The sequence below is a fragment of the Pelodiscus sinensis genome, chromosome 5 (genome assembly GCF_052426305.1).
Source record: "Pelodiscus sinensis isolate ZL-2025 chromosome 5, ASM5242630v1, whole genome shotgun sequence".
NCBI classification, from domain to species: domain Eukaryota; kingdom Metazoa; phylum Chordata; order Testudines; family Trionychidae; genus Pelodiscus; species Pelodiscus sinensis.
The window spans coordinates 64,986,747-65,012,280 of record NC_143056.1 but is presented as its reverse complement, the minus strand read 5'-3'; the positions used below and the strand labels follow the sequence as shown (position 1 = coordinate 65,012,280).

Here is a 25,534-nt window from a genome sequence, read left to right as displayed (position 1 = left end):
CTCATTCTTCAAAGCCAGCCCCAGCATCACTGGTCTGCCTTACAAACCAACTTACTCTTCCCAAACACTCCCCAATTCATCATTTGTATTAGAAATTCAACAAGAAGTCTGGTGGCACTTTAAAGACTAATTTATGAGGGTGTTCGAGCATACGCTTTTGTGAACTGCAGCTCGCTTCCTCAGATGCTGAAGAGAAAAGACAGAAGGAAAAAAAGGATACAGAGAGGGGATTGTAACATCCATACTAATTAAATCAGAATAGACTTGACTCATCTTCAACAGTGGTGAGAAGTTGAGAGTACTTCAATGAGAAATTACATATTGTAATTCAAAAACCACTCCCTGTGTTTGTTTAGTCCTTGGTTCAGGGTATCAAATTTGCATATGAATTCCAGCTCAGCAGTTTCTCTCTGCAGTCTGTTTTTGACGATGTTCTGTCTGCGAATGGCAGCTTGTAAATCAAAACTGTGTGCCCAAGGAGGTTAAAATGCTCCCCCACAGGCTTTTGGCTGTTGCCATTCTTAACATCTGATTTGTATCCATTTATTCCTTTGCGTAGAGACAGTCCGGTTTGTCCAATGTACATGTCAGAGGAGCATTGTTGGCACACAATGGCAAATATCACTTTAGCAGATATGCATGTGAATGAGTCTTTGATGGTATAACTGATTAGGTCCTGTGATGGTGTCACTAGGTTAGATATGTGAACAGAGTTGGCAACGGGTATTGTTCCAGGAATAGGTTCCTGGATTGGTGTTTCTTTTGTGGGGTGAGAAATTGGTGATGAGTATTTTTTGCTGGCCCAACAGGTGAGAGACTTGCCTTACTGCAGTGTCCTTCATGATGGCTCTAAACAAGCTTGTTCAATGGTGAATGTATGTGAATCCTAGAAGGTAACTGGCAGAAGGAAAAGCAATGAAGTTATTTCTCACTCTGAGAGATCAATTGGGTGAAAGGAGCCAAAAGGTCAAGAACAGTCTGAGATCTGCTTTCAGTATTATTTCATTGCAGTGTCCATGCTGAAACAGAACCTAACGCTCTCAATTTGGTCTTGTGATCAATTGCTTCTGTGTTCCAGAGAGACCTTGCAGCCATTGTGAAAGAGCTGGAGCGGATCCAAAAGGAGGCTCGGCGTCTCAGCCGGCTCTACCCTCAGGCCAGCGAGAACATAATGGAGAGACTCACAGAGGTGGATGAATGCTGGGAGAAACTGAACAGGAAGTCTCTGGAGAGGAAAGAGAGACTGAGACAGGCAGAACAGATTCAGGTCTACTTCAATGACTGCAGGGAGCTGATGTAAGTGTAGGGACCTTTGTCAGTGGAGTGTTATTTTTGTTTTTTCCAGTGCTGTCTTCTAAATTAGCAGTCAGAGGCCATCCCTGCCCCTGTCTCTCTGCAACTTGCTTATAGCTCCCCTCATATGATAACTGTAATGCAAAGCTTCTTTTCAGCTCCAGTGGCCAGATCTGACCCCACTGTAGAGAAGAACAGATGCTTAGGTTCAAACTGATAGGGTTGTTTCTGGAGCCTGTCATATATTGTGTGTATCTAAGACCTGGGACCATGCCACTCTATTTCAGCAGAGTGTTACTGATTTGACAAATTTTGGACAATGTAGATCAGGCGTCAGCAACCTATGGCACTTGCGCCATAAGTGGCACACGAACCAATTTTCAATGGCATGCCTCTCCTCCCCCACACACTGGGGAGCCTGCGCTGCCGCTTGAGCCTAATGGCTGGCGCACTGCCACATCACCAGCTCCAGGGGGCAGGTGGGGAGGCTGCAGAGTGGACTGTGTGCCAGCGGCCAGTGCTCTCCCCCTTCTCTGCCCACCCAACACCATTGCAGCAGTGAGCCAGAGGAAACAGCAGTGAGCCAGTGGAAGCAGGTGAGCTGCTGGTAGTGGTGGTGGTAGGCACATGGGGGCTGAGCTGGGCAAGCTCCTCCATTGGCTGAATCCAGGACTTGGGCCACATGGGTTGCTCCTCTGGCCATGGGGCCAGGACTGGGGTGAGCACTGTTCCTGGGCAATTGGGGCTTGGGCTTGGGCCACGTGGCTTTGTCTCCGGTAATGGGGAAGGGGCAGCCCAGCAACCCAGTTGAGGAAGCATGTGTGTGCTGGCTTGGCAGTGGGGTTATGCTGCGGCAGCTCGATGGGTGCTGCATGCCAGCCCAGCAGTAGAGGCCAGTGCTCTCCCCCTAGGAGAGACTAGGACAGACACCATTGCTCACACATATGAGTCAGCCCAGCCTTTTCACAGGACATCCTCACACAGCTATTTCAAGCACTTTGTGGGAGAGCAGGGAGAGGTATAATACAAATAATATTGCTTGAATGTGCATGTTGTTACCCTTCTGCACAAATAAAAGAGCTGCGTGGGTTCTGGAATTTCTATTTTGCAAAACATGGAATTTTGAAATTTCCCATGAAGTGAGAACAATTCTGTTTGGGGATCAATGGGCAACTTAGAGTTGGTGAAATCAAAACATTTCATTTTAGTTTTAGGTGTTCTTATTGTTTATATTATAAAATAAATTTAAAATAAATCAAAATGCTGCATTGTGGTTTTTTTCTAAAGCAGTGTTTTTCAACATCTACCTGTTCCTGTAGAATGCTTCTATTTCAGTGAAATGGCATTTTTCATGAAAAATGTTTCATCAGAAAATGTTTGACCAGCTCTCTTAAGTACAATGAGTATTTTCTCATGAATAGAAATGTGGGTTTGGTTTAGGAATTGTGCGACTGAGACTATGCAGGTGAGGATATCCTCCTGGGAGTTAGCTCCTCTGCAGCTCCCCTGAGATGAATGGAGCTACCTTGTTTTATATCACTTGAGATTGTGTTCATGTAGATCTGCACTTTTGCCTCATTCTGTATGGGAATACCATTTCATGGCTGTACTCCCTGTACGTCTGTTAACTATTCTTGTGCATGGCAGGATGTGACACTTTTAAGTGTGGATATAAATGCCCACGGCATAAAAGCATTGTGACTGTATCCAGTAGATATTCCTCAGTGCATGTAGTTGCATGATTCCCTTCTCTGTTTTGAATGTGTATCATGTTTTTTCCTATAAATATAATGTAAATATTGATGGGACAAGTGTATATCTGAATGTATGTTTCTGTGCTAGAGTATGACCCTTGAGTGTGTATAACTGTGAATATGAATGTGGGGTAACTACCAGAGTTTGTGCATATGTGTGACCCTAGTATGTAATAGGGATATAAAAAGTTAACCAGTTAGCTGGTTAACCAGTAGGGATTGGAACGGCTCCCTGCCTGCCCTGGGCAGGGGGCTGCTCCAGCCATTTGGGGCCCACCGGAGCAGCCCCTGTCATTGGCGAGCAGAACCGGCAGCGTCCCCAGCCAGTCCCACTCCCAGCCCATAGCGCATATAACCACAAGGATTTTTAGCAGTTACACAGTTACATTTTTATCCTAGTATGTAAATAAAGGCTTGTTCATCTATGCCTCTCTCAGTGTGGATGTATAAGCTTGTAGATGTCTCTGAGTATTTGTGAGTGGTTCCATTTTATCCTCAGCAGCTTCCAATGTTCACTGACTCCTTCTGATTCCTTTCCATAGGGTTTGGGCCAATGAGATGCATGCACTGGTGATCTCTGAGGAAATAGCAAATGATGTTCTTGGCGCTGAGCTTCTAATCAAGCAACATGAAGAGTATAAGCGTGAAATAGAGAAGCAGTGGCTAAAATACGAAGATATGCAGCGGACAGGCAACAACCTGGTGAAGAATGGACACTTCATGTCCATGGAGGTACGCTAATGATGGGTTAAACATTTTAAAACATTAGAGTGAGCTAAGGAAACAAACTAAGTGGGCAAATGCCTTGATTACAATATTATTGAGGTCTAAGTGAGGCATCATTGCCAGAAATGCTACCACATATAAAGAACATTCAGTAAGTGTTCAGGTGGGGACTTACACATCAGAGCCTTCAGAGAGCTCATGCCTTTCAGGGGTTATTACATATCTCTGCCCTTCAAAATGGAGCAGCTAGATAGGAAAACTAGGGTCTTTAATATTAAATATGAAGACAAAGTTTACATAGAGATCTGAATAAGTGGAACCCCATTTAGATTTGTTCCTGTCTCCTTCAAAATTGACTCTGAAGCTAACCTGTAAAATTACAGCCATACCTAGATTGAAATATTTTTGGTGGTTTAGTGGTGGTTTATGCTGTGCTGTGGGTCTATATGACACTATACCATGGAGAATATGAGCCACACAAATACCATCCCTTAAATCTTATTGTCCAAATGCACGAGAAATGGGAGACGATAGAATGTAAATACAGTGCAGAACAAATACTGAGTGGGTGATGCTGTGAACACTTCAGAGAACATGACTTTCTTCAGAAGTCATACAAGGGTGAGAAATAACTTTGAAAAAAACCTGTGATCCTATGTAACTTCAGAACTTGACCTTTACAATGATCAGTTTGGCTTGAGATTGTAATTTGATCTGGAGATCATGAAATTAAAAGAATCTTTGGAATTTATGGAAGATCCCATTTCTGTTGCAAACTTTGCTGCAGACAGGCCTAGACTGTTTTCCATTAGTATTAAAAGTTAAATCAGTGTTGTCATGCCATAGCCAGAGGAATTAATCCTTAGTTCAGTATTATAGGTTACAAACTGCAACCTCTGAGTTAAGTATAGCTATGGAAAAATATATAGCAAAGTACTGTTTCTGCTGTACATGGAGTACACATGCAGATATAGAATTTAGTATGTGGTTAGATAATTAATTCTGGGAGGCAAAAGACAGACTCAAACTTCCTTTCTAAATTAGGTTGGACCACAAAGTTCTCTGGTGATCCAAGATGGGTCACATTATCAGTTTATAAGTTAGATGGCTGTCAGATGAAACCCTGACTGGCTCTTTTATCTCCCTACATTGTAAATGTTGTGTTTCTAGATTGAGGAAAAGCTGTCGGAGCTTTCGGAGCTGATGCAGAAGGTGAGGGAGAGCTGGGAAGTGAGGAAAGAGCTGTATGAGGAAAACTGGGAGATCCAATTACTACGGCGAGAGCTGGAGCAAGCAGAGGCATGGCTGAATGCCAAGGAGAGCTTTCTCTCAGATCGCAGCTATGGGGTGAGTAAGGACAGAATAAAACGTCTGTTTGTACAGGCAGACTATTTGTGTACCATCTCAGGCAACCCCACCCTGAGACATTGTGTCTTAAGTTAATCACAGTGGCTACGTCTACACTGCAGGCTTCTTGTGCAAGAACTGTTTGCTCAAGAGTTCTTGTGCATAAGGTCTTGCACAAGAGCACATCCACACTGCCATGTGCTTTTGCGCAAGAGCGTCCTTTGGCAATGTGGACACTCTCTTGCACAAGAAAGCTCTGATGGCCATTTTAGCCATAGGGGTTTCTTGCGCAAGAAATTCATGTTGCCTGTCTACACTGCCTTCTTGTGAGAGAGCTCGTGCTCAAGTGGGCTTATTCCTCATGGGGAGAGGGATAAGTCTTCCAGAAGAAGCCCTATTTTCTGACGCTGTACTGTAAATTTACTTGCTCAAGAACTCGCATGCAGTGTAGACGCTCTGCAAGTTTTTGTGCAAGAACAGCCATTCTTGCTCAAAAAGCCTGCAGAATAGACATAGCCAGTCAACACATCAATGGCTGACTGATGCAGCTTTGGGATTCTCAAAAGGTAGGTGTTATGTCCTTTTAAAGGGCTTAGCCTCGGGCAGGAAAAGTAATCAGTGGGGTAGTGACTGGTGGGAGAGAAAATTGTGAAGAATTCCTACCCATTCCTTAGCCTAGTCAGGGATCTGCAAAAATACTCCATTGTATGAAGGAGAGCATGGTTTGAAGTGAAGTGACTATTCCTGTTTTGAGAGTGGGGTGTTGGCATAGGTGGCTTTTTCAGCTTGCCCTAGAAATCCCTTTCTTGCATCAGCTTCAACAGGTTTTTCCTCCTTAATGACAATATTATGGTTGCTGAGTAGTGGAATGACACTGCCACACATTTGGGTATGGGGACCCAATGCAGGGGCAAAAGAGGATGAGTTGTGGGATCCCTGCAGTGGTTGTGGGCAAGGGGTAAAATGGGTGTAAACCATGTGTTTAGCATAAACTTTTAGCCCAGCATTTAACATGGGTACCGCTGACTACACTGTAGCAGCCAGGATACCACGTGGCAATCGTGATGCCTTATGCAAGCTAGGCTGGTAGTGATATTGCAGGCCTTTGGTCCATAGCTCAGAGGACAAGGAGGGAGAGAAGTTTCACACAAATTGCAGCATTTTTAAATGAATAGCGACTCTTACAGAAGATCAGCACACTGTGAGAGATACTGCATTCCAGCGGTGGCTGTACTGCTGGGTACCAGCAGAAGTTCCCATAGCTGACAAAGCCAGCAGCTGGGGAGAAATAAGTCTTATCAGCTGAGCCTTTATTTTCATGTGCCACAGTTAGCTCAGAAACCACTCTTTTTAGAAGTGTAGGCTGAGATTTTCAAAGCCAGCTAGTGGATTTGACCACAGACTCCCAGTAATGTGAAAGGAAGCCGTGTCACTAAATGTACTCGTTTGCCTCAAAAACCTCCATCATAGTCTTTTCAGGAACAGTTATTTTTGCTTCACTGGATTCCTGTCTCTGTTGTTGATTTTTCTCCACTCAGGATTCAGTGTCCGATGTAGAGGAACTGCTAAAGAAACACCAGGACTTTGAAAAGATACTTGCAGCCCAAGAGGAGAAGTTTGGGCAGCTGAACAGGAAGACAAAGGTGAGGGGGAGGAAGACTATTGAATTAGTAAATGAGGCAGGGGATTGTGATGTGGCGAGATGGCCATTTTAGGAGGTTGGGGATCAGCTTCTCCTGTGCTAAATTCAGCTTACTTCCTGATGTGGAGATTAATAATAAAGGATCGGGACACTCATGGTATGTCTAGACTACATGGCTCCGTCGACGGGACCATGTAGATGACTTTACTAGACATAGGAAAATGAAGCGGTGATTTAAATAAATGCCGCTTCATTTACATCAAAATGGCTGCCGTGCTGTGCCGATCAGCTGTTTGGCGGTACAGCGAGGCAGTCTGGACGCGCCGCGGTTGACAAGGGAAGCCTTTGTTGACCACTCTGGTATGCCTCGTGAAATGAGCTTTACCAGAGCGGTCAACAAAGGCTTCCCTTGTTGACCGCGGCGCATCCAGACTGCCCCACTGTGCCACCAAACAGCTGATCGGCACAGAACGGCGGCCATATTTATGTAAATGAAGTGACGATTATTTAAATCGCTGCTTCATTTTCCTATGTCTAGTAAACTCATCTACATGGCTCCGTTAACTGAGCCATGTAGTCTAGACATACCCTCAGAGAAGACCCACTGGGAAAATAAAAGGGGAAGGTAATTTAGAAAGGACTAGGTAGACTGGGAAGAGCAGACCTGGGAGTTGGTTCTCTGCTGAGAGCAGGAGAGAAACAAGGAAGGCTGAGATCTTAGGAAGAGTCTCTGGGAAGAAGATGATGACAATATAGTTTGGATTACAAGGTTCTAGAATCATAGAATCACAGGACTAGAAGAAACCTCAGGAGGTCATCAAGTCCAGCCCTCTGCCCAAAGTAGGACCAATCCCAACTAAATCAACCCAGCCGTGGCTTTGTCAAGCCAAGACTTAAAAACCTCTAGGGATGGAGATTCCACCACCTCCTTAGGTAATCCATTCCAGTACTTCACCGTCCTTCTAATGAAATAGTTTTCCCTAATATCCAACCTAGACCCCTCCCGCACAGTAACTTGAAACCATTGCTCCTTGTTCTGCCATCCGTCACTACTGAGAACAGCCTCTCTCCAGCCTCTTTGGAACCTCCCTTTAGGAAGTTGAAGGCTGCAATCAAATCCCCCCTCACTCTTCTCTTCTGCAGACTAAATAATCCCAAATCCCTCAGCCTCTTCTCGTAGGTCACGTGCTCCATCTCCCTAATCATTTTGGTTGCCCTCCGCTGGACCCTCTCCAATGAGTCCACATCCTTTCTATAGTGGGAGGGACGCAATACTCCCGATAACTGTTTATAGTTCCCAGGGCTGGGAATCCATAGAAGAAAGTGGGCTCTGTGCTGTCAGACACCTTTTTATAAAGGCCAATACCAGTAGAAAATGCATCTGAAAGTAATCCTCAGTTCAATTTACATGTGCACTTACAGATCATATCATATACATGTAACCCTTGTATTTTGCAGAGGGAAATGAAGCTACTGAAGCAGATTGATACTGAGAAGAATGAGCAAAAGGAGAGAGGGAAAATCATGAGGGTCCCATCTCTGAGAAGGAAGCCCTCAGACAGAAGGACGCCCTCCTCAAGGCTGATAGAGATAAAGAGAACCAGACCACTGCCACCTCTATCTTCTTCACCCAGCCTCACCTTGAGGGGTCCCCTTGAAACTATTGTCTCTCCAGTCCAAAAGTCCACAGAAGCATTCCAGCAATTTGGGAGCACAGAAAACCCAAAGATATTGCCTGGCACCAATGAAAAAACAAAAACTGCGGAAAGGCTCAGTGAGATTAACACTCCACCTACCCCAAAACTGATGGGCCTGCAAGTCACTTCCCTAGGAAGCAACATCCCTCCTCCCAGTCCAGTAAACAGACAGCCTGCCAGCAGCTTGTTAGAACCCTATTCCAAAGATCTCTTATCACCCCATGAGAAAAACCTGAGCAGTTGCCTCATTTCTAACCCAGAAATAAAAGTTGTGAAGACTCCACCTAGGTCTAGCCAAAGTTCCTTAGATGATTCTCCACATTTACCACAATCCACTTCCTCTCTTGACAGATCTGAAAAGGATCCTTTGGTAAGTTCATCAACATTCTCAGAACCATTACAGTCATCTTATTGAAGCAGAACCCAGACCTCTGTCTTACAGAGTGTGAGAAAACTACTAAGATTGACCATATGCACATATATCCCTAGTAGATCCAAACAGCAAGAAACACTTAGGCTGTGTCCAGACTCAGGGGTTTTTTCGAAAAAAGTAGCCTTTTTTCGAAAAAACTTCACCTGCGTCTAGACTGCAGCCGCGTTCTTTCGAAATTAAATTGAAAGAATGCGGCTTTTCTTTCGACGGTGGTAAACCTAATTCCACGAGGAAGAACGCCTTCTCTCGAAAGTGCTCTTTCGAAAGAAGGCGTTCTTGAAAGCAAACAGGCTTTTTAGAAAGAGAGCATCCAGACTCACTGGGTGCTTTCTTTCGAAAAAGCGGCTTGCTTTTTCGAAAGTTCCGCGTGCAGTCTAGACGCTCTCTTTCGAAAGAGGCTCTTTCGAAAGTATCTTTCGAAAGAGGCTTGCAGTCTAGACATAGCCTCAATGTGCCTGTGCAATATACATACTTAATTATCCAGAAAGATAGTGATGTAAAGTAGTTGTTTACCTGCCATCTCTGGAAACTTTTCAGATGCCTCACTTCTATAGACATTACTGTTACCTAATATGGCAATAAGTGTTTCTCTCTCTTCTACTCTAAGGGAGGTATGTTGCTCATAAAAAAGCCAAGATGCATCTATTTTGACTGAAAATTTCTTTCACATTCTTGGCATGATATCTAATCCCCATGATGAAATTGTTTGGTTAAATCTTGTCCAGTAATATATTAGCTGAATTTATGTCCCAGAAAATATTCCTCGTCATATATCACTCTTCACTTTAATAAATAACAAAAAGCATTCTAAGTAGACCAGCTTAACTGAAAAAATGCAAATATTAAGAAATAGGACCAGATTTTTTTGCTTTTGAAAACACATTTACCTGGCTGCATCCTCTAAACCTCTCATTTGTTTGTACAAATAGTGAGTGCCAAACTAGATAATCTTATGCCTTGAGTATTTTATATTTTGCATGTAGCTACCTGATTTGACTGCACACACATATAAGATTAAAGGATACTGACACACAAAAAGAATATTGATTTAATTATACAGCCAGTTAGAACAAGTTTTAACGGTAAAGTTTCTATGTGCTATTACATTAAAGAACTTTATTAAGGTGGCAAACTAAGCTTTCAGAAGTTAAAAGATGCCAGAACTAGTGCTGACAGAAAATGGAATTTCCATCCTATTGGAAATTTTGAGATTTCTTGATGTCATTTCATCCCAAAATGAAAAAAAAATGAAACGACTCATTTCAATAACTTTCATAGAAAATATTGACCAAATCAATTCTGTCTAATCAGCTTTTTTCATTGAAAATCTGATTCACTGGACAATTTTCAATTAACTTTAGAGAACAAATAAAGGTGGTGTGTGCAACTTAAATCTAGCCCCTTTGTGCATAGTCATTGGCAGAATCTGAGAGTTTGTTATATCATGTAGCTGGATAATATTGATGCTTATTTTTAGATTTTTATTTTAAAATAATGAGTGAAGCGATATGTTTTTCACATATCTAATTTTGAGACTAGCTTAACTGGTTTTATTATTTTTCCAAAAGCTTCTGCCACCCAGCATGAAAAACCTCAGCCTGAATGATTACAGTTTAACAAAGTTATGAGCACATTAAAACAGATTAATTGTATGAAAAATATTGGGAACAGGAACTATAGGTGTTGCTACCTGTACAACCTATATTACACTGTGGTTGCTTTTTACTCTATTATCTCATCTCTGTGCAAGTTAGCATTTCTGGATGCTAAATGATGATGCTATAACACAAATTGCCAAATAACAATTAACGGATTATTTTTTGCAACAGCAGTAAAGAAAGCTAATGGGATGTTGGCTTGATTTATTTTAAGAGGGTTATAGCATGTAAATCATTAAGCAGCAGCATATAATATTCATGGAAATCCTGAGATTATATCTTGAATGCAGTGTCCTAGTTTTGTTACCTTATTGGAATGCAGAAATGTGATAATAGAAGACAGCAAGTGCAAACTAAGGCAACAGGAATGCTAAATAAAATGGAGGGAATCGTATACGAGAAGATATTGACAATGCAGATTATTTAAAGAAATAGGTTAACTAATTGAAGTTTATTGTAAAATTACACTGATGAACTATAATAACTGGACAGACTAGTACTGGCGGATATAGGTATACATTAAGAGAGACCATATGAGGGTTTTCAAGGAACTCCTGTTTATGTTATGTTATGTTTGTTTAACAAGGTGGAATGGTAGTGGTCATGATATAGATCCCCAGACATTTCAGAACAGCATAATAAAGTGTTACTGAAATATATTTAAAGAATGTATTGCATATGTATTGTAAAATACTATGGTAATTTAATTGAAAATGTTTTATTTAAAAATTATAGCACAAATAGTGCAAATTAGCATCCAAAACTATAAAACAGTTATTTTTCTCCAGCAGTCTCTTCTACCACACAGTGCCAGCATCAGATTCCTGGGCAGACCATGAGGCAGGAGCTAGATGACAGCAATCAGAGTAAAATATTTTGAGAATGATTGATTCAGAGTCACATCTAAGCATTATATAAAATATAATTGCTAAGATTCTTCCATATAGTCATATTATATTACCCCACAAAATACAGTATCCAAGAAAGTGATATGTAGACTGGGAAAGAAATCTTTGGTATAATGTGGGAAGCTAATCATATGAGCAGATTGTTCAGGGTAGACCTGGAACTTCTTCATTCAGGCACTAGATTTGTGAATGCGATCTACAGAGGGCTTTCAGGAGCATAGAAAAGCAAAGGCTAAGGGAAAGCAATGGCCCCTGCTCAGGATGTATCTTGCTGTTGCTTCTGCAGTTTTGACACATTAAAAGACTGCTTCAAAGTAGAAATGTAACATCCTTGTGTATTTCAGGCTTCTGTAAGTCAACAGATCATGGAGGGGTTACTAGAAAAGAGGGACCAGCGCCTTCCAGAAAGGAAGCAGGTAGAATCTAATGCTCTCACGTCACGTTCAGCCAAGATCCCTTGCATTATGACCAAATAGCTACAGATCCTGACTTGGGGGAGGGGAGTGAATCTTCACTGGTGAGGCTCTCAGAACTGAGGGCCTGAATGAATTCCCGTGAAAACCAGTGAAAGGACTCCCATTGACTTCAGTGGGTGTTGGGTCAGGGCTGGAATGAACAAGATGTCTGAATTCACTTCTCAGGGGGATCTTCCAGCTCAGAGTTAATTCCCATTGAAGAGCACTTGGTGGAACTTGAGACTAAGCGAACATGCAGGCACAATTCCAAAAAAGTGAAGTTCAATGGCAGAAAGAGCCTCTAATTTAATGAACTTGGATATTAATTTCTGATCATATTAGTAGAGGGTTTTTCTTCTGGTTGATGGTTGGGTAGTAAATTGGTGGGATAGTTTCAGCATGTCTGGGGGTGACTCGAAAATTGAGTTCCCCTTTTACCCTGAAACAAAAATTCCAATTCCAGGTCAGGGCTGGCATCAGTGAAATAACTGTGATACTTTTACCACAGGTGGGAAATTTCCATGCAGGTTTTCTCAATCACCATCTACCAGAGCCTCAATGTTTGCTATCAGCAGCTATGTGGGTATTGGACATAGACAGGACTCTTAGACTATTTGTTCCCAAGGAATAATTCATTATTGGAAACTTTTAGCCTGTGTTAAGCAAATCCACGCTTGGTTTTTATTTCCTATGTGAGAGATAATCTAGTGGCACCCTATTAAGAGGTACAACCTCAAATTAAATTAACGATGTTAGTGAATTCTTACCTCATGCACCCCCTCAAAAAGATGTCAACACTGACTTATGTGGATCCATTTATAGAAAATTACTAAAACCAATTCCTATGGTATGTAGGGTTTTCCTTGGAAATAACTTCAGCTGACTATTCTTGGCTCATGAGAGCTGATGAGGTCACAGTCTCAGGCATGGCTAGAAGCTCAATATTGAAATGTTACTGATATAACTGTGAATATCATTACTGATTACATTTTATTTTTGTCTTCTTTCATGTAGCCAAGGTCAAGGTCTTGGAACACCTATTATGTGAAACTCAACAAACAAAAACTTGACTTCTACATTGATGAAAAGGAAGCGTCCAAGGTCATTTGTTTCTTGAATCTCCAAAGATGCTTTAAGATTCATTCCCTCTTTTTCCATTCTAATATCCCAATTTCTTTTAAAAAGAAAACACAGTATATTAGACACATTTGGTTTTGATTAGAAGGGGGTTTAAGTCTTTCATGAATCAGTTTGTCAAAGCTTATAGCCTGATTGGTGCAGGTTTCAGCTACGAAGTTGAGAAAAGGGCTTCTGAGCTGTATTGAGCATTATTGTTTGATTAGTGCCTTCAAAACACAATGAAATACCAGCTCGTTATTGTATGATCTTTTCTACCAGGGGACAAAGTTACAGTGATAGAAACACCATGAATGATCATATCGGGGTGTGTTCACAGACAAAGTGTGGGTGAGACTGACTCCTAAAAGGGCTATTCATTGTAATCTCTTCCTCTTACAGAACTTAACCACAATCCCATCAATCAGTGTTGCCCGTGCCAACTGTGAGAGGCTGACTAACTATGCCAGGAAAGAGAACACCTTTAGTTTACGGTAAATCATATGCATAGACCTGCAAGCGAAACATATATGGCTGCTCTGCCATGTTGCAGCTACCTGCAGTCACACTAGTTCAAGCCTACCTCCAAAAAAGTTGTGGTGTGGAAAAGCTGAAGAGGGCTGTCCATATAGGAATTTGCAGATACTGTTGTTCCTGCCTCTCTCCACTGCACAATAATGTAAAAGCTTCGACTAATTTCAATGCCCTTTCTCCTATCCCTGTTCTTCATAGGTTGATTGATGGGGCAGAATACTACTTTGCAGCACCTTCACAGAAGCTGATGGAGGAATGGATAAGGGCATTTAGAAGTGATATAGGTAGGTCATCATTCATTTTTAAGGACTGCTTGTTTATTTTAGTAGTGATGATAACAGGAGGGGAGAGAAACTAATGGATGTTGAAATCACAAGCTGTCCCTTCATATGAAGCTTGTCCTTTAAATGTTTTAAATTTGTTCTTGCCAAACTCTGTCCTTAGCAGTGATTTTGAAAGTTTTTGGCATCTTTTCATAACTGCAATTCCTCATGTCTGGAAACATGAACCTGGAAATATGAACCCAGAAATACTACTGAGTAACCTCTAGACACCAGAAGCAGTTCATTGGGGTATGCTTAGTTATGTACATTTAAAGCACATTCAAAAGTCAACCCCAAGAAGGGGAGGTTGTGCACATTAAATGACACTGGTACTTTCAGTAACATTTAGTTCATAGTTAATATGTTTTTATTTTTTTCACAAAATGTAAAAACTAAAGATTCTCTGTAAAAGCTGCAAATTCCCTCTTTTTCCACGTATTTTTGGCAAACAAATTTTTAGGATCCCCGTGTGCCACCCGTAGATAATGGCACACTCCGAAGCACTTGACAGCTAATATGAATGGTGAGTCTACACTGCAGCTGGACACCCTTGGCTGGCCCATGCCAGCTGACTTGTGCTTGTGGGGTTCAGGCTAAGGGCTTGTTAATTGTGGTGTAGACATTTTGGTTCAGGCTCCTGCCTGAACTATGAGACCCTCCCACCCAGCAGGGTCCAAGAGCCCAGGCCACAGCCCAAGCCTAAACCTGAACCTCTACATTGCAGTTAAACAGCCTCTTAGTCCAAGTCCTATTGGTTTGAGCCAGCTATCATGGGCCATTTGTGGGTTTTTAACTGCAGCATAAGGGTACCCTTGGGGACCTTCCAACAGAGTCCCCAAAGTGACACTAAAAGCAGCATCTCAGTTGTAATGTGTCGAGTCAAGCTACTCACTGGGTAGAAATGCTCAATGGCTTAAATTTTTCCAGCCTTCATGTAGACAGGGCCGTGGCTCTTGGCTGCTCTCTTGTGGGGCCAGCCCCTATTCTGAAAACCTCATGAAGCAGTGGTGGCTTCTGTGGCATCATGAAAAAGGGCAGGTATGTAGTGATACGTGCAGCTCAGAGAAATATGCAGTGGGTGTAGCAATAAGTGTGGCTAAGTCTAGACTACACTGAAGTGTCAAAAGGAATTTGCATATCTTCTTCCGATATCATTTTTGAAAATGAAAGTAGCCTGGACACATTTTTTTTGGTAACTCCCCCCCTCCCCCTTTTTCAAAAAAACGCTTTTCCTCAAAAAATGAGGTTTACGCGGCTTTTTAGAAAAGAGGAGGAGGTGGCTGAAAAAACACGTCCAGACTACTTTTGCTTTCAAAAGCTCCACTTTCAAAAGTGATATCGGAAGAAGATATGCAAATTCCCGCAGAACTTGCATATCCTCTTTCGACACTTTAGCATAGTCTAGATGAGCCCTGACTCTGTCTCTCGTTATGATTCAAACACGTTTCTTGTATTTTCTTTGACTCTGCAGGCCACAAGCAAGATCCTAAAGTAGAGGTGCAACCAGTCACCCCAAATATCAAAAACCCTGAGACAGGACCTTGGAGCTTCCCAGATGGAGGGCCTGCTAAAAGACAAACCAGCGGAAGCTTGCTACCCAGGTGGGGACCGTGTACTGCTGAGAGAGTCTGATTTCCTTCTTGCCTGTAGTTAGGCAGTGTTCAAATACAGGATGATGCCAGATAGACAGGCATGGTATTTAAAAGACCAGCTCAGTTTTCAGTATTTCAGTAGCACACAGCCCCTGGGACTATATTATGCAATAACTTCCCTGCTCCAGTCCATGTTTGACACTTACAGAATGCCTATGGCCATTTTCATATAATGGTGCTTAAAAAAGTCATCCAAATCCTCCCCTGCAGCGATGAACTAAAATGAGAGCACAATGGTCGCTTTACATATTCAAGTGTGAATCTGAGAATCCAAATGCAGCATTTGAACATATTGTTTATGTTTCTATGAAAGAAAATCTGGCCCAAGGTATAAATCCATTTCTGCTGCACGTGGAGTATGCAGAAATCCCACAAGTTGTGATGTGAAAACAGCCTCTACTGTATTGGAAGGACCCATAGGCTCCTGGAATGCTATAGCACATGCAGTGTCATGGAAACCAAAAAGAACAGTTTGTTTGTCCCTTCTGACTCCTTACGTTTTGCAAGGCAACTCACTGCCTCATGCCTGTTAGTGTGGTTAGAACGGCAATATTGTAATTGCCAGAGGGTACGTCTAGACTACATCCCTCTTTTGACAGAGGGATATAAATTAGGCACTTCGAAATTGCAAATGAAGCTGGGATTTGAATTTCCCGTGCTTCATTTAATTAATTGCATCATGGCGCTCTTTCGAAAAAGTGCTATTTCAACAGTAAAACCGCAGTCTATACATGGTTCTTTTGAACATAGAAGCCTTTTTCGAAAGAACCATGTCTAGACTGCAGTTTTACTTTCAAAATAGCACTTTTTTGAAAGAGCGCCATGATGCAATTATGCAAATGAAACATTGGAAATTCAAATCCCGGCTTCATTTCCAATTTCGAAGAGCCTAATTTACATCCTTCTGTTGAATGAGGGATGTAGTCTAGACACCATGAGATTTTACTAACTTTTAACAGAGAATTGCACAGTCTGCCTTCATCCATCACAATAGTAACCCAACCAGTCTTTAGGAGTCTATTCTTGAAAATCCTCTGGGGGTTGGGAAGAATTATTCCCCTCTTTTTGACTAGTGAGGCACTGAGACACAGAGAGATTGTGACTTTACCTCAGGTCACACAGGAAGTCTACTGCAGAGCTTGGAAGTGAAGGAAGATCTAAGTCCCAGTGCAGTGCCTGAAGCACAAGACCATCCTTCTTCTCTTTATACAGTAGACTTCCGATAATCCAGCACCTTTTGGACCTAGGTGGTGCCGGATTATCAGATTTGCCGGAGAATCGGGAGATCCGCTACAGCTGCACGGCTTAACAGCTGGCCAGGACACAATCTCCCTCCCTCTCCCCTCCCCTTTCCTCTTCGCGTCTCCTCCGTATTGTAACCTGGTCCTCCTGCCTCTCCCTTCCCCTTTTGCCTTCACTGAAGCAAAACGCTCTTCTCCATACTGTAACACAATCCCACTCCACCCACCCCCCCAACCTTATGCTCCATCTGGTTACAGTCAGCACGTGTGCTGAGCGGCAGGCTTTTTAATCAGCTGGTCAGGAGCGCTTGGCATTTTGATGCCGGAGTATCGGGAGTGCTGAACAGTTGGATGCCAGACTATCGGAGTTTTACTGTATAAATTGTCAATGAGTACCTGCTGCAATTGCACTGCAAACACAGATGTTCCCATTCCAATAAATGGAACCAAAAGACGTGGCCCAAACTTAGTGACTACTATCAGACTTGCAAAATTATCAAGAATATTTTGAGCCCAGTCACAAAATCTGTTTACCCCCATTATTCAATTGGATGAATGTTGATAAAATAATTACTGATATTTTATTTGTCCTTCAAATAAAGTAATTAATGAGAGGTGAGCAGGTAGGTACGTTTTGCAAAGTTGCTCCTATTCTGTGTTGCAGACTGGCTATATTAATATGCATATGCATGTATAATACATCTATTGTGTCCGGTGGCTATTTTGCTTTTGAAATGGTTGCATGATTGGATTTTTCCCCAATATTCTTACTTACTGATTTAATTCATGTCTGACATATCAGTGAGTCTCTCTTGGTGCTATCTGTTGGCAGGAAAACTCCTTCCTTCAATGTCAGGCAAGAGAGAGAAGCGGAAAACATTCCCAAAGAATCAGAGGAAGACACTCTTGAGATTATGAAGATATCAACCTCCACCTCTGCCCGGGACCCTGCAAACATGGGTAATAAGAGGTTCTGCCTTGATCTCTGTGAGAAGCACAATACAGGTTGAACCTCTCTAGTCCAGCAACCTCGGGACCTGACCAGTGCTGAACCATAGAATTTGCTGAGCCACAGGAGGTTGATTTTCCTAGCAGCATTACCAACACTTCCCCTAAATACATTTAGGGGTAAATTAGAGCTAAATAAGGGTACATCTACAAAGCAACATTATTTCAGAATGATGGATGTTATTCCGAAATAACTTATTGCGCGTCTACACAGCAAGCCCATTATTTTGAAATAAATTGGAAATAATGGGCTCCTTACTCCGACTTCTATAAACCTCATTGTACAAGGAGGAAGGGAAGTTGGAGGAAGAGAGCTCTATTTTGAAAAAAGTCCTGTGTACACGTGCCTGAATTCACAACAATTAGCAACAATTCACAGACAATTAGCATAGCTCAAGTTGCATAGCTTATTTTGAGATTAACACTGCTGTGTAGACATACCCAAACAATACAGAACACTGAGGCTATGTCTATACTACAAGGTTTTTGTGGCAGAGAGTGTGCTAATGACAGACTCATTAGCATGAGCTGTGACATCATTAGCATATTATCCGCGGATGCTTTTTGCACAAGGGGTTTTGCGCTAAAAGAAGCAGTGTAGTCAGTTATGCTAATGACATTGCGACTCATGCTAATGAGTCCATCGTTAGCATACTCTCTGCCACAAAAACTTGTAGTGTAGACAAAGTCTGAGAGCCAGGACTGGTGGCTGTAAACAAACTTTATGGGATGGTGGGAAACTTGGCCAAACCATGATAAATGGACATCTGGCTAACTCAAATCAATCCATACCATGGAGTTGCTGGACCAGATAGTACCCAACTAGAGAAGCTCAACCTGCACTGAGATTGAGAAAACATGTTTAAAAATGTAGAATTAGTTAAAGGTTGGCAGCATCACACAATGTACACACCACACCCTTCCCTGTTATGTCTTACACTGATCCTTCTGCTTTTTCACTTTCTCTAGGAATTTACAGATACATTTTGATGTTGTCATTTCCCCCAGATGCCTATTTTAGTTGATCATATGCTATAGGTCTGCCTATGTTTTGGTTTCACTCCTAGAGTCTTTTTCTCATCATTGAATAGATGTATACTATCTGAGCACCGTCCAGTCTAGGCACCGAATGAGGCAGGGGTTCTGTATTTGTGGGGGAGTGTGTGATTGAATAATTAAATATTGCATCACAACTCATATTCATTAGGAGGTCCAAATTAAGATTGTGTAGTGTTACTGCACACTCTTTAAAAGTAGCTGCTACTTTCCACTTTAAATGTAAGAGCTGAGATGTTAGTGAAGTGCTGTGGATTCTTCTGGAGTAAAGGTGCTAGCTAACTGTAAGGTAGGGTTTTTTTTCATGCCAGAAATAGTGTTGACCTGTTTGGTGAATGAAGGGAATCCATAAGGAAAATGTGAGGAGAGTTTATTCTATATTTTTCTTCTTCAATGTTGGTTTGGATGTGGAAATACCGACATATGGGGTTTTTTCGGTATTTATCCTTTCAACGGGCATCTGAAAGCCTAGTTCTCTCTGATAAATGAATGGGATTGGGTGGTCAGGTATGAACTGTGGGCAACCCATCTGAACAACATGGAACAGTTTTGCATATTCCCAGATGCCTCACTACAGAATTAACCCTGAAAGTGAACAGCATGACATAGCTGATCTCCGGATGTTGTGCTCTCTCTCTCACATATGGTCATTAAAGAGCTCATTTCAGATGCCTCTTCTCTACCTTCTATGGACTCTTTCATTGATTACCCCCAATACAGACAGACACACACACTCTACAGACGTATAATGGGAGCTCTGATCAGGACAGTGCAATGTAATTAAAGAGGTGGGGAAGGAAATGAGGCCTGTTGCTGGCACTAAATGAGCAGGACAGAAAACAGGATGTAATTGTGAATGAGTAACATCCAGCTGCAAATAGTCTTGTCTGTATCAGAAACAGTTCTGCTGGTTAAATAAGAGTAGATTCAATTCATATAGCAAAAGTCAGGAAGAAGAGGTGGTAACCTTTGGGGACTATCCAGACCTGGAAGGGGGCCTGTCATCAACTGCCCTGTAATCTTGGGGGTGTTTGTGCTGTGCAGCTATGGTTCACTTCACTGACATGAGTGCCCAGTCCACAAGCATAAGGTCTCCCCCAGCCAATTACCAGGCTCGTTACTCTTTGAAGGGTGACACCAAAAACGCTTCTAGTTCTGATACTCCCCAAATACATCCTCCCTGAGTTCTCAACTATCAGACACTTTGCCTCTTCCTCTCTGTTTGGTCACTCCCAAAGCAGAGAAACCAGCCCCCCAGAACCAATTCACATTAACCCACATGATATTTATGGTTTACCCACTGGAGACCTGCCTGAGGTGAAAATAAACAAAATATGTATTTAATAGAAAATGCATGGATTCAAAGATGAAATGGTAAGGGAAAACACATATGAACAAGTTACAAAGAAACTAAACATAAAGAAATAACCTCATACTCTACACGGTCATATTAAATAAAATCGCTTTTCTAATGCGAGTTACTTTTTGCCTTAAAACAGTTTCTCAATCTATAGGCAGAATCCAGCATTTATAGACAGCCCCCACCTCAAGGCTGCCCACCAAATTCTGGATGGTCTTTGGTTCAAACCCTTTCCATTTTAAAAGGGCTTCCAAGGTTGTTGTTGGTTGTTGTTTCCTCCCCTTCAGTCATTATAGGTATTCAGAGTAGGGAAAAACTACCTTCTTTCTGGGTTTTTTTAAAGTTTCCAATTGCCACAATGTTTTTCCATTAATTCTAATGGGCCTCCAGTGTCCCTACCTAAGATGTAAAATGGCTAGTTACTTCAAACTGGTTTCATGTAGACGCTTTGGCAGGAGTTCCTTCCTGTGTGACTACTCATTGCCCTGATGTGAAGTGGCACTGAAATTGCAGGGTAGTTTTCTACATATACAAATACATAAATTCATAACCATAACCTGTGTACGTATCTCATAATGATTGTTTAAAACATTACAAGCTTTCATAAAAGGCTGTGCTTGTTCTTTTTTACCATACATTAACATTGCATGCAGCCAGTTGATTTAACTGCTTATTTTGGGGAGGTAAACCTGTTCTCACACTGGAGTATCTAGACTCTAATTGTTACAGAGATAACCTAGTTAAGGGTAGGTTAGATAAATGTCTATCAGGGATGGTCTAGACAGTACTGGGCCCTGCCATGAGGGCAGGGGACTGGACTAGATGACCTCTCGAGGTCCCTTCCAGTCCTAGTATTCTATGATTCAAGTTAAAATTTGCCATATAATCCCTACAGCTAGATTTAGGCAATTGTCACTATCAGCAAGCGTTGCAGAGTGTCCCCTAAGCCTTTATGTTTACAAAATATTAAAACTAGCTTTTTGATTCCTAGCTCCTTATTACTGCTTTCTAGGGCAGATTACACAGAACACTTAAATACAGCAACTGTCCCCTAAGTCATTTTTAGTGGCGTATCAAACTGCCATTGTAAACACTGAGAGCAGAAGCTCAAAAAGAAAATCCAGGTGCCTGAAATCTCTCCGGAGAGAGTTCACTAAGCTGGGGTAATACAGTACTACATTCACGTCATTCTGGTGGGAACCTAGATCGACTTGGAACCCTATTGTGAATCCTTGAGGAGTGATGAAAGCTGAAGGCAACACCTAGTGTCTTCACAAAGTCCGTTTGTAGTCTCATTGCACTGTTTGTTGGGCTTGCTCACAGTTCTTACATTTCTGCAGCTGCGAAGTGTATCAAACAGAAAAATTATCAGCTTTTCTTCCGTGTGCTCTCCCATGCACTCAGTTATACTAAAGCAATAGCATACAAAGCCAACAACTTTATCATGAGACATCAGTTCTTTTTACCAGAGGGCACTGCAGTAGGAAAGCTTTGTCCTTTCCAGGACTGTAAATAAAAGTTAAATATGCTACTTCTTGGGCTAATGGCACAAGAACCTCTCGCATCTTGTACTGTGAAGCATTATGAAGAAGACACTAGAGTTTTGGGTAGTAGTAGATCTTTCATGCTAGCATCTTCTCCCCTCCCATAACAGGCCACTGAAGGGGCTTACCAGCCCTCTGGAATTCAATGTTACATCACCATTGCTTCTATCAATCAACAATGGGGAAGGATGCCTGTGGCAGTTGAGTATTAATGTGTGGATGATAATGCTATGAAATGGCGGAGGTTAGCCTTTTTTGTAGGGAGTCCTAGCAAGAATCTCCTTGACACACACACATCTGAGGATCAGCCCATATTTCTATGTCCCCTAGCCCAAGAAAATGACTGCATCACTGATTCTTTTCCAGGCGCCAAGGCTGAGGATCAACATGTGCAGACCAAGAACTTAGTGACACCACTGACCCAGATGAAGGAAGATCGGGCGACTGAGGGCAAGAAGGAGAAACACAAGAAAGATAAGAATGTCTTTCAAAAGTTTTTTACCAAAAAGTAAGAGCAGCACATAGGCACTTGCACTCTTCTGTCGTCCGGATGAGACAGCCTCTCCCCTCATACCGCCTTATTGCCATGGAGTGCAGCTGGACAGTGAGCAAGTGAAATGTGTACGGGGGAACGGAACACTTAGGCATTAGGAACAGAATCAGGACTGTCCCTGTTTTAACAAATTGAACTTGGGTGGCTCCATGTACCTGGTTCTACCAGGCCTAATGCAGTCTGTTGTTGAAATTGAATGACTGATGCTCATGAATGTGAAGAAATAATAGTTCTGTCTACTGTCTGGTGTGGCAAATTGTGTCATGATGACTAATGTCTACCAGGGACCAAGATGAAATACAACTGAATTCATATCCACTTATTACGTAAGCTGCAGATGGATCCTAAATCTCCACTGAGGAAACGCTAGTGCGCCCACCCCCACCCCCACCCCTGCACTATGTAGCCACTCAATGTCTTATTTTACCTCTAAGTTGTAAAAGAAAGGTGCTGCTGATGCCCTTTTGTGCAGTTGTGACAGTTGAAAAGCACAGAGCTTGCCATTATTGTTGTAAGTAGCATTCCGTGGAATCACAGTTCAGAAGTATAAGAACACAGAATCACTTCATGAAATAACATCATTTCTGCAATACTTTTAGCTGTCACTATGGAAAGAGAGACAGGAATATTTTCTACCAATATCAGTCTTTCAGGTGTGGGTAGTAGGGTCCTTGCAGAGCTCCCCAGCAGCTGACAAAACTATTCTAGCACTGCAGAACCCCGTGGGATTCAATTTAGTGTCTACTGCTCCTTCTATACCCTCAGTTCCAGGATTCTTTATTTATTATGCAAATAATTTCAACAATAAAAGGGAGAGGGGGCACCAGATTTGAATGGAATATAAGTAACTGTGAAACTAAAATGAATGACCTTCCTAAAAACGAGGTACACTTGTGTGTGCTGTTAGCCAAATAATCATGTAAAAGTAAACATTTTAGGAACTGTGTTTAGATGGCAATTTCTGGGGCTAATTAAGAGGAGCTGTATTCATCCCCTTGCAACAGGCAAATAATGTATAAAAATGGAATATCTTAGGCTATGTCTACGCAGCAGCGTTGTTTTGGAATAACTGACATTATTCCGAAATAACATAGTGCGCATCTACACTACAAGTCTTTATTTGAAATAATGTCGAGCTGAAAGACTTCTTACTCGGACTCATGGTAACCCTAATTTCACAAAGAGTAAGGGAAGTCAAAGGAAGAGTGTTCTTCCTTCCACTTCCTGCTGCGTAGACAGCACCAAAAGCTGAGTTAAGCTATTTTGACTTTAGCTGCGCAATTGACGTAGCTGAAGTTGCGCAGCTTAATTTGACTTTAGCTCTGCTGTATAGATATACCCTTAGGTTTTTATATGGTGACCACCACCATGAGATGAAAGGGTGCAGATGGTAAGGAAATGTCAATGTTACCTGATAAAGCATTACTGCAACTATATGCTAATTCTTGTAATCTATCAGTACCCAGGTCCAAAGGCTTCTGTGTGTTTTAATAATAAAATACAGACACAAAACTTGGGTCAATCTAGCAAAGAAAATTAATGGAAATTCTGTCTTTCTTTAATTGTTATTAACTGCAAAATGTGTTCTAATGAAACCTTAGATTTTTTTAATTGATTCATTTTGAATGTTTTGTTCAGTCACTAGTATAAAGTTTTCATCAAAATATTTTCCTGCTTTTATTTAAATAAAGTCACCCAGTTGTAAAATTATGGCCTCTTTCAATTATTTGAATTCTTAATAGGCTCATTCAGGATCCTGTTTTGTGCTTTCACCACTATTCCACTGGAAAAGAGTCTGAAGTAGGAGTAGATTTTTTCACCTTTTTTCCACTCCAAAGCCCATTCTGATGCAGAATTTCATTCCAGCCCAGTCTTAAAATCAGGTATTGTAAGAAATATGTTAGGGTATGTCTACACTACAGCACTAATTTGAACTAACTTAGTTTGAATTAGTTAATTCGAACTAAGCTAATTCGAATTAGCGCATCTAGACTTAAAAACTAGTTCGAATTAGCGTTTTGCTAATTCGAACTAGCATGTCCACACTGAGTGGACCCTGAACCAAGGTTAAGGCTGGCCGGAAGCAGTGCCGGCAGGGCATCAGAATAGGACTTAGAGCGTGGAGCTGCTGTCTCAGGCTAGCCATGGGCTATGCTTAAAGGGTCCCGACCCCCACCCCAGACAGACAGTTCTCAGAGGTTCCCCGCTTGCAAAGCAGTCCTGGCTTGGAGTGCCCTAAGTGCCCACACTCGGCACATCACAGCACTCGGCCATCATCCTGGCTTCACTTGCCGCAGGCTGCCACCCGGGGGTGGGTCAATCGGGGAGCTGCAGGAGAGCTTCCACCCCGAGGAGCCCGCAGAGCCAGCCCAGTCCTCCCCATCGGGGGCTTGTACCCCATTCCTCCCTCACCTCCTTCCACTTACCCCTCCCTAGCCCCCCTTCCTGATGTACAAAATAAAGGACATGTGTATTCAAAAATAGAAACTCTCTTTATTGAACAAAACTGGGGGAGACTGGGAAAAGGAGCTGGGAGAGGGGAAGAGAAAGGGTGGAAGAGGGGAGGGCAACTAAAATGATCAGAGGTTTGGAACAGGTCCCATATAAAGAGACTGGGACTTTTCAGCTTAGAAAAGAGGAGACTGAGGGGGGATATGACAGAGGTCTAGAAAAGCATGAGTGGCGTGGAGAGGGTGCATAAAGAAAAGTTCATTAGTTCCCATAATAGAAGGACTAGAGGACACCAAATGAAATGAATGGGTAGCAGGCTTCAAACTAATAACAGAAAGTTCTTCTTCACAAAGCAAATAGTCAACCTGTGGAACTCCTTGCTGCAGGAGGCTGTGAAGGCTAGAACTAGAACAGAGTTTCAAGAGAAGTGAGATAAAGTCATGGAGGTTGGGTCCATGGAGTGCTATTAGCCAGGGGGTAGGAATGGTGTCCCTGCCCTCTGTTTGTAGAAGGCTGGAGATGGATGGCACGAGACAAATGGCTTGATCATTGTCTTCGGTCCATCCCCTCCAGGATACCTAGTGTTGGCCGCTGTCAGCAGACAGGCTACTGGGCTAGATGGACCTTTGGTCTGACCCAGTACGACCATTCTAAGCTCAGGGCTCAGGGTCTCACTGGATCACCTTGATTTTCATGCAAACCTGCTCCTGGGTGGCCAGGCTGGCAGCTATCCTGCCCTAGACGGCCACTTTCCTGTGCCTAGTGCGGAGGTCGTGGATGAGG

At 42.3% G+C, this 25,534-nt stretch overlaps 1 protein-coding gene across 1 annotated transcript in view; it reads left to right on the top strand.

Annotated features, from left to right (window-relative positions):
- SPTBN5 (spectrin beta, non-erythrocytic 5) overlaps positions 1 to 23,993 on the top strand; it is a 134,888-nt gene extending 110,895 nt beyond the window's left edge. The window contains 12 exon segments of the mRNA XM_089778512.1: positions 1,079 to 1,296; positions 3,590 to 3,779; positions 4,944 to 5,120; positions 6,659 to 6,763; positions 8,221 to 8,829; positions 11,803 to 11,874; positions 12,928 to 13,014; positions 13,432 to 13,523; positions 13,762 to 13,847; positions 15,358 to 15,487; positions 17,612 to 17,739; positions 22,114 to 23,993. Coding sequence (XP_089634638.1) covers positions 1,079 to 1,296; positions 3,590 to 3,779; positions 4,944 to 5,120; positions 6,659 to 6,763; positions 8,221 to 8,829; positions 11,803 to 11,874; positions 12,928 to 13,014; positions 13,432 to 13,523; positions 13,762 to 13,847; positions 15,358 to 15,487; positions 17,612 to 17,739; positions 22,114 to 22,259 — 2,040 coding nt within the window. The 3' untranslated portion in view covers positions 22,260 to 23,993.
- The last annotated feature ends 1,541 nt before the right edge of the window (positions 23,994 to 25,534 follow it).